Source organism: Erithacus rubecula (assembly GCF_903797595.1).
Source record: "Erithacus rubecula genome assembly, chromosome: 8".
Lineage (NCBI taxonomy): Eukaryota > Metazoa > Chordata > Aves > Passeriformes > Muscicapidae > Erithacus > Erithacus rubecula.
This window is the reverse complement of record NC_136659.1, coordinates 13,618,462-13,627,383: the sequence shown is the minus strand read 5'-3', so window position 1 is coordinate 13,627,383 and position 8,922 is coordinate 13,618,462. Positions and strand designations below refer to the sequence as shown.

General features: G+C 45.6%; 1 protein-coding gene across 4 annotated transcripts; it reads right to left on the bottom strand.

The window, feature by feature from the left end:
• Positions 1–365: 365 nt before the first annotated feature.
• LOC306804664 (uncharacterized protein) lies at positions 366–8,465 on the bottom strand. 4 transcript variants are annotated; one of them, XM_079311551.1, is made up of 8 exons: positions 8,100–8,465; positions 7,130–7,305; positions 6,807–6,869; positions 6,104–6,198; positions 5,290–5,555; positions 2,795–4,705; positions 1,445–1,571; positions 366–673 (listed from the first exon to the last, which is right to left on the bottom strand). In XM_079311551.1, the coding sequence occupies exons 1-8, from the start codon at positions 8,239–8,241 to the stop codon at positions 502–504; spliced, it is 2,952 nt and encodes a 983-aa protein (XP_079167677.1). In that variant the 5' UTR covers positions 8,242–8,465; the 3' UTR covers positions 366–501. The 4 variants fall into 4 exon arrangements, with proteins under 4 accessions (XP_079167677.1, XP_079167676.1, XP_079167675.1 ...); XM_079311550.1 differs by lacking the exon at positions 8,100–8,465 and having other exon boundaries at positions 7,130–7,563; XM_079311549.1 differs by lacking the exon at positions 366–673 and having other exon boundaries at positions 1,118–1,571; positions 8,100–8,452.
• Between the last annotated feature and the right edge of the window lie 457 nt (positions 8,466–8,922).

Here is an 8,922-nt window from a genome sequence, read left to right as displayed (position 1 = left end):
GCTCTGTCCCACAGGACCCTCTCCTATGGTCCCCTCTTCTGTAGCAACACTCAGAATGTTTGAGACAAGACATGCTTAGGTCCTACACATCCTGTGTTTCAAATATTCCTTAATGTGGTTGGTATAGAGCTCATCTTCTGGTGCAGGGAGCTTTACATGGCAGATGGGGAGAGAACAGGAAGGAAGCAGAAGATAGCTAGGGGCTGTTCATACAGCACAAAAGGGCCATGCCCATCATTAAAACAGACATCTACCAATTTGTATCAACCACTTTCCCCACCCCATGAGTCCCAAAGATTTGAAAAAAGATTTGAAAACAGAAGAAATCCACAGTACAAGGCTCGATTTGACAAACTGGTCCTTGGGTTTCCTTAGCTGGAGTAGTTCAGCTGCCTGGTCAGCCACCTCCGTCTTTGCTCGTGCCTCTGCGTTCAAAGTTGGAGCCTTGCAGCTAAACACATGAGCTTCTAGGAGCTTGGGGGCTGCCTTTAAACCACTAGTCTAATTCTGACTCCTTGCTGTTGCTTTGTCACTGAGACATCCTTCAGGAAGCCATTCTTTGTCCTCTTTCATCTTGGTCATTCCCTTGGCATTGACAGGCTTCTTTTTTCTTTTATATAGAGGAGAGTGGAAGAACTTGGTGTCTGTAAATGGGTCACCCTGCCTCAGTTTCCTGCAGAACCAGAAGGGTTACATTGAACCATCAAGTATTCCTTGAATACAGATATGATTATAGTCCCTAAAGTTTCTGATTTTAGTGCAGTTCTTCCCCATAAGATAGTTAAGTGGTACAGATTGTTTTTTGTCCAGTTCAGAGTACTTTCTTGTGCAATACCACCAGCTATTCATGGGAAGTTCAAACCAGGACACTTTGCAGGGAAAAACACACCTAGTAATATTATATAACAACAAAGTTGTCATTTTATGAGTACACAACTCTGCAATAGCTATCAGATGTTCTGAATCTACAATTTCCTAGGGAAAAGATACAGCTATTTGTTTAGGTATCATACCTGTAGTGAATACAGATACAGCCTGCTCTCAGGAAGAAAGTATTACTCAAGTGTGTAAAATTTTAATCATCACAGAATGTAAATGAAATCAAGGCTTTTGAACTGTCTTTAGCCTGTATTTTATCCTCATGCTACTGCCTCATTAGCACTGGAGTACCACAGATGCAGTCTGCCAAGAGATGTGCTCATTTCAACAAGTAAGATAATATCTTTAGTAGCTTGTTACCAGAAGCCTAAATATTCATGTGTCCTGATGCAGAATTCTGGCATAACCAGACAGTAGTAGAAGAGGAGGGCCACAGAACACAAAGGATAAGAAGAACTTTGAACAAAGCCACAGAGGGGTCCAGCCCTGGAGAGTTAGTATATGAGAGCAGAGCAGGGGTTGCAGCATGGGAACAGTCTTTGGAAGGAATAGTTTAAAGCCCAACCTGTTGATTGATGGCTCTTTGTAGCACGTTGGCTTCAGTTTCCGTCTGGATGAGCGCACTGATGTTTCCTCTGAGCCAGAGGGAGACAGAACCCTGGTATTGTTCAAGTCCTGTAGTGGCCTGACATCTGCAAAGGGACACATTCACATGGTTTGATCAAAGCAATTCCAAATCATTTCCAGACATCCTAAGAAATAATAACTGTCAAATAGAAAGACCTGTATTACAATAGAAAGACCTGCATTACCAGGTTTCTCTGAATATGCACAATCCAGAATCTAATCATATTCCCTCTAAAGTCAGGAGACCACTGTAATACAAAAATACCAGACCTACTCCTCAAAAGTCAGCTCATAAATCAAATTAGGTGCCTCAGTGAAAAAATCACTAATCACAGATCACTGGGCCCTGGTATAGTAGAAAAATGATACAAAAACTCTATTTGATAGCTGTAATGCCCAGGAGCTCACAGCCTGGAGCAGACAGCAATCTTATGGCACACAGCCAACCTACCAGCAAGACACAGGACCATGCCAATGGTCACTGCACCTTTCTAAGTGAAGGGCAAAAGGAAGAGGGCAAAACAAACTTCCTCCCTCTCTATAAAGTACAGCCCACTCCAGTTGTAACAGGTGTGCTTGTAAACAGCTACAGAACAGAAAATTCCATAAAACTACTCTCTTTACAAAGCATCCATTAACAGCAAACTCCCCAAAAGGGTCAGCTTAACTATTGTATTACCAGACCAGGGATACATCTCCTCCAAATCCTTCTAAAAAAAAAAAAAAAAACAAAACAAAAAACAAAACAAAAAACAAAAAAAACACCAAAAAAACAAACAAATGAAACCACCAGCCCACAACCAAAATAATTTACATTGACTCCTGATTGATTTCCAGTGAAGATATCACCTAGAGGTATAAAATCTGACAGCTTGCAGCACTAACTATTCTGCACCAAAAATGTTGACATCTTTTTGATATTTTGTGCCCCAGTAATACTGACTGACCCTAGTAGGCAGGGCCAGCTTGAGTACTTGATTTTCTAAATTAATAGGCATGCCCTGTAGATAACAAGAGTGGTAAAGTAAGACAGCACATGCTGCTACTCTTGTCCCAGTTTCTACACATGGACAAGTGGACATAAATTCTTAGGTCCATGCTGATAAGCTAGAAGCAAATGCAGCCACAGAAATGGCTGGCCAGTGCAAGTGGAAGCATAAATGGTGTACTGGAGACTGATCTTTAACTCTGAAAAAAGAGAGGAGAGGAAGGAAAATATAAGCACTCGCTGCATGGATTTTTTGCTGTCATCTCCAAACACAGGTACCTTCCTCAGCTTACCACCTACCAGGTTTCTGTGAAGATGAGCTCCAAGAACTTGACTGGACTTTGCTCCTTTCCCCAGGTATATCCTCTTCAATCTTTTCCTTAAATATCAGGGAATTTTTCACCCAAGTATGGGATTTTGCTGGCATTCTGTTGTCCTCAGTACTTAAACTCTTGGAGACTGGTACTTCTGTAAGTCTGGAGCTGACAGGCAGAACAGCAGAACTGCTCACACGAGAGGATTCAAGACTGTGTGAAAGGTCTGTAACACTACCTGCAAGTGATATGTCCGGTAGCTGCTCATCCAGAAAAGCATCTGGCTCAGACAGCAGATGTGTAATGCAGGAAAATTTCCCCATTAGGACAGTTTGCTTGGATGCAGGTTCTGTGGAACTTCCAATGAGAACTTTGGCACCATCACTTTTTCTGGCCAGAGAATCAGTCTCTGGAGGTTGAGAGCTGCTCCTCTTCATCTGAGGCCTGGGTTTGCAAGAGACTTCTTTTTTTAAAGCATTCATGTTGTCAACCTCACCTTGCCCTTCTTTTTGAAGGCCCCCTGTCTGTTTTTTATTGCTCTTTTGATTGGTCTTAGCAGGCCTGGGGATTTTGCTAGCTTTGTTCCCAGGAACAGACCTGGGAGGAACATTTTCACCCGCTTCAAATTCTGTCTGGAAACTACCCAAGTTTCCTGTAAGATCAGAAGTACAGACAATGTATGTTTCCCTGCGCTGTTTAAGATTACCTGGCAAATCCTTTGTGCTCTCATTAGCTGCTCCTTGAAAGCCTGTCTGGGGCCTAAACACATTAACTTCATTTCTCTGATCACAACTGCTTTCCCTGACAGTATTCTTCCTGCTTCTTTGGCTTTTTTTAGGCTGTTCCTCACCTTTGGCCTCTGGTATTATCACACTGTTTGGCAGATATTCCTCATCAGAATCATCTCTTTGCCTAATTACTGTAGTTTTTCTCTTGATTTTCTGTCTGATGCTCTTTCTGCTCACACTTGAGAATTTTGTAGAATTTTGTAGACTGGAATCACCTGAGGGGACTTCATGACTTGAGAAGGTGTGAACTGGGGGTTTTAGCAAGCTCTCTATACTTTGTATCTCAAAGATGGGTCCCTTCTTAACCTGTTGCATTAAGTCAACACTTTCAAGACTCTGCAGCTGTGCTGGATTCACATCACATGTACTTCCAAAGTCTTGGACTCCATCAGGAGAGTGGGAATGGTGCTCCACACCACAGTCTCTATTCTTCCTGTCAAAAACCCCCTCACATGCCTTCTGCTCCATCTCACAGACTTCAGTCTCACTAGAACATGTTGCAACTTCTGGCTGAACAATCTTCTTTGTATTTTGAGCACACTCTTCACCTTGAGATCTATCAGGACTACTTTCTGCATTGTTTTTAATTGCAGTTGATTTCTTTTTTCCTGTTCTTGCTTTCTTAACAGTCTTTTTCTCTCCAGTTTTACAGTTACCTTTTCTTTTAACCTTTACAGGAACAAACTCAGGGACTTGGCTAAAGCCGAGGTCTGTTTCAACACCATACCCCATTTCTTTTGTCTGTGGCTGCTCACAAAAGGTCTCTGTACCCACAGAGTTTCTATGAGAAATAGCAGCAGTTTGAACAGGTGAAGCCAGGGGGCTGGGAGATCTCAGCTGTTGCTGTGTGTTCTTGCTGGAGCTGCTGTTGTCCTGTGCAGTACTACCCTGAGCTGCCTGAGTGGAACTGACATGTAAGATATCCAGAGCAGAAGATGGAGTGCTTGTAGCAAACAAGGTGGAACGTTTTCTCCTCAGAGTAATGTGCCCTTGTGAAAAACGATGAAACACATGTTTTACCATCTCATCAGCTTCATATGAAAGAGTATGACGTTCCCAGGCAAGTGCTGGTAGATTGTTGGAATTTTGTTCAGTGGTGCACAAGACCTCTGTTGGAAAGAAAAAAATTCATGTCTAAGGCTGAGAAATGCAGCAGAAAAATGCCATCTTTCCCCATACCACTAAAAACCTTGCTCCATACACTGATATAAATCCAGAGTATAGAAGAAGCATTATTTTGTGTTCTACAGGGACTCCCCAAATTTACTGTGTACCAGATTTGCTTAGCTGTCTTCCCTCTGAACAAGCAAGATCCCCTAACCAGCTGTAATATTAGAAACACTTATGATCTCTATAAGACTTATTTATATGGCAAACCCACAAGAAACAGTGGTGCACCTAGTCAAGATTCTGCACTTTCAGACATCTCCAAAAACCTTATGTAAGCTCAGGGCCTATTACTCAAAAAAGCCTGATTTGTGAGCTTGATCTGCTACAAACACACCTCTGAAGACTCTGATTCTGAGATATACACAATGCCAGCAATAACAGCCCCAATGGAGCCTGTAGTTCCTACCAGTCATTAGGAGCTACTGGAGTTGTGGCTGAGAGCTAACTGGACCTATGGCACTCAAGCATTTCTGGGCACAGACACAAAGTCATACCAGAAGAACAGCAAGAGATGCAAATTTACCTCCAAAGATGTGAGAGTCATGCAAAGTCTCTGCTGGTGTTGCTTCAGTCACCTTCTTGCCATTCTCCTCTTGGTGGAACTGAAGCTTCTCATCATGCTGTGGTGGCAAGCTATCTTTGGAGGCAAGAGGCAAAATTTTCAGGGGCTCATTAGAAGCAGGTCTCTGAAGTTCCCCTGAGGATGTTCGTACTGTTGTGGAGCTGCTAGCTTGCTGCTCTGCATCATGTATCTGGGAAATGGGCACTCTCATTGGCATCTGTATAACCCTGGTGAGAAGGAATAGTAGCAATGGATCATGTTTCACATAGAGGACATGGCCCAGAATCCAGCAGACTAACTACAAGCCACATGTGGCAGCTCAAAGGACTGTCCTGTCTTCAAAGCAGAGACTAGACAGAGGAGAAACAGACTTCAAATATACTTTAAGAGATCTGCTCTGACCATCCAGAATGCAAGCTTACATCATTCAAGCAGGTGACTTAAACATTTTTATGTAACAAACATCAAAGTGACAGCTATGACACTCACTCACTGAAGCTAATCTTGCCATGCTCACCAGCTACAAAATGAAAACTGCCTAAAAGCAATACGGTCTCAAAAAAAGGAGGGAAAAGGAACCAGTCTGTGCACAGACTCAGCATTAAGATAAGACAAGAAGTGCCAATAAAAAGACAGAATAAAGGAAAGCATCAAGCAGTGGTGGTTCAGAGAAGCTGTCTCATGTGGAACTGGCAACTGGGCACACACATAAAACACAAGAAGTTTAGCATACAAAAATTCAGGACAAGCTTGGTGATATAATTTTAAAGCCCACCTCAGAAGCTGACCATCTGCAATATCATCAACCCAGCTACCTTCAGTCATGCTGCTCTTCTGGCCACTGGACAAGGATGGAGAATTTGTATGGAACTGGAAAGAAGAGAAATAGAAGAGTGATTTAAAGTTCTTGAAATCCCTCATGCAGCCTCCTGCACAGAAACATCAGAAGCTCATGTAGAAGCAGTTTTCTTTAAAGTATGTAAAGTACTGCCAGCAACCCTCTCACATTATGGAATAAATGGCAGCAGAATCAGCTTGTGTCTCTACAGCCTAGGGAGAACTAAACTAGTTCAGGTAATCTGAGATGAGGAAAGATAAGTATTTTCCCATCCACCCATGACAGGACACAGGGAAAGTTTCCTATTCCCTATCTCAAATTGCCATGGCAATACTTCAAAAAAGAAATTGAAAAGCAGTCACAGCCTGTCAGAACAGAAAAGCCTACTGGCCAATATAGCAAACAATCCAGAGGAAAGCAGTTTAAAACTGTAGTTCTTCCTACAGAAAGAGTTACCGTGGAAATCCTTAACACCAAGCTAAAAACTAAAGCTAAAAGGATGTAACCAGCACAACTCAAGCAAGCAAAGAAAAACAGGTGAAACATCCAACACTGAAGTGAGCAGGCAACACAAAGCAAAAGACAGAGAAAAACACAGCCCCCTTCCCAGAGCAGTGTGGTCACATTTCCCATGGTTTACCTCAGACAGCTCAGCCATCTTAACTTCAGCCATAAGATTGTCCATTTTTTTCAACATATCATTCTGTATGGTAATAAAGAGAGAGACACCATAAAGACATTAAATCAAAACATCTCTTCCAACAAGGATACTAGTAGCCAGAGCAAGGCATGTTCTGAGGAAAACACGTTTTGGAAACAAAAATAAGCAATGAATGGTGACCTTTTCCATATGTCAAGACTTCAGACATTCAAAAATAACAGCTCAATCCTCCCACGGTTGAGATGCTAGTGCAGCACACCTTGCCTGGCCCTCCCCAAGCCTGCCCACAGTTAGTGCCATACCATGAAGGAGAGCCTGTGCCGCAGCACAGCGTTCTGGAAGTGGCACTGCTTCACCTCCTTCTGTAGGACGGCCTTCTCCTGGGTGAGCCGCTGTGCATTGGCTTTCTCTGCATTGAGGGCTAGAGCCAATGCTTTATTGTTCTGCTTTAGGGAGACTTTCATGATGGAGGAGTTGTCTGTGAGAGACAGAGCAGTATCACACACCATCAGCATCCAAGGTCTCGTCCATACATCTCCCCTCATCATAATATTTTCTCTTCCTAGACCAGCCTTCCTCAGATGCAGATCTCTACAATTCAAGAGCCCCCTCACAAAATCAGCGGTATCTTTCATTCCTTCCAGCAATAGAAGTCTCCAGAGAAAACAGCAGGAAAAAATTTTCCATAATAACACGCAACACTTCAGATAACCTCTTTACCCTCAGTGGGTTAGTAAGGCAGCAAGCTACTGCTTCAATTCTTAATGAATGGCATGGTTCAAGTGCTGAGTTTAAAATATATGCTCCTTGCTTTGAACAAGTCACCTACAGATAGGTCCTCATCACCATTCAAAATATGGTGAAAAACCCTGCTTTCCTCTATAGTTGCCCTTGAGTAGATTTGAGCCCGTTTCCCAATTTCAAAACAATTAAAGTAATGGAAATACCTGAATTTTTCAAGGTAGTCCAAATCATCTCCTTTCCATCTTTGCATTACTTCCCCCATAAAAACAAGTCAGTTGGCCTAGCTTCTGCAGAGGATTGCATATACACTCAAATACTTCAGACACCTTTGGGCACTTTAGTGGCACTTGGCACTCTCTGCAGGGCACTGAATTCGCTCTAAACCCCCGGGCCGAGGGGCAGCTGAGGAGCAGCACATGAGCTCTGGTGAGGCACTGCTGCCCACTGCCGATGCCACGGCCAAAGGACCAAGTATGAGCTGGCACAGCAGCCAGCATATGTACACAGCGCAACGCAAAATACACTCACTGATGATCTTCGTCTTGATTTTTGATGCAAGCGAGGCATTCAACTTCGCAGTCCTCAAGGCACCTTTTTTCTTTTCCCGCATCCGCTCTCTCACGTCGCCCAGGCTGAAGAAGGACATTTCGGCGGCCTCCCTCGCTGCCATCGCTAAAGAGAGCAACACCGAGCAGGGTCAGCACCCGTATTTCCCTTCCGCAAGCCCTTACCGGCCAAGGCCCGCACTTTCCCCGAAGAGTGGCGCCGCAGCCCGGCACAGCCCCGCGCGGGCCTCCAGAGGAGGAGGAGGAGGAAGCCCTGCCCGCCAAGCGACTTTCGAAAGCCGCGGCCGGCGGGCGGCCCGCCCCTCGCCCCGCCCCGAGGGACGGCGGCGGCGAGCGGCCGCTCGGTTGCGCTCGGCTGGGGCCGGGGGGAGTCGCCCCGCCCTCACGGGGCCGAGGAGAGTCGCCCGCCCTCACGGGGCCGAGGAGAGTCGCCCCGCCCTCACGGGGCCGAGGAGAGTCGCCCCGCCCTCACGGGGCCGAGGAGAGTCGCCCCGCCCTCACGGGGCCGAGGAGAGTCGCCCCGCCCTCACGGGGCCGAGGAGAGTCGCCCCGCCCTCACGGGGCCGAGGAGAGTCGCCCCGCCCTCACGGGGCCGAGGAGAGTCGCCCGCCCTCACGGGGCCGCCGCCCTCCGGACCGGCATCGCTTAGAGCTGAGGCGTTGCCGCTGCCGCCGCCCGGCCCGGCCCGGCCCCACAGAGCTCAACCGCGCCTGGAACGCCTCAGAAAAGGCCGAGCGTTCCTCTCAGAGACATACGCCACCCAGAAACTGGGGTTTGCCCTTTTC

Bases quoted from the DNA above. Each gene is read 5' to 3' on its own strand.
- LOC306804664 (XM_079311548.1), bottom strand. From the start codon at position 7,462: ATGAAAGATACCGCTGATTTTGTGAGGGGGCTCTTGAATTGTAGAGAT. The intron at 6,199-6,806 runs GTAAACCATGGG...TCTTCTTTCCAG, and splicing joins AGATGGCTGAGCTGTCTGAG to TTCCATACAAATTCTCCATC. The intron at 1,572-2,794 runs GTAGGTGGTAAG...GTCCCTTTGCAG, and splicing joins CTCATCTTCACAGAAACCTG to ATGTCAGGCCACTACAGGAC.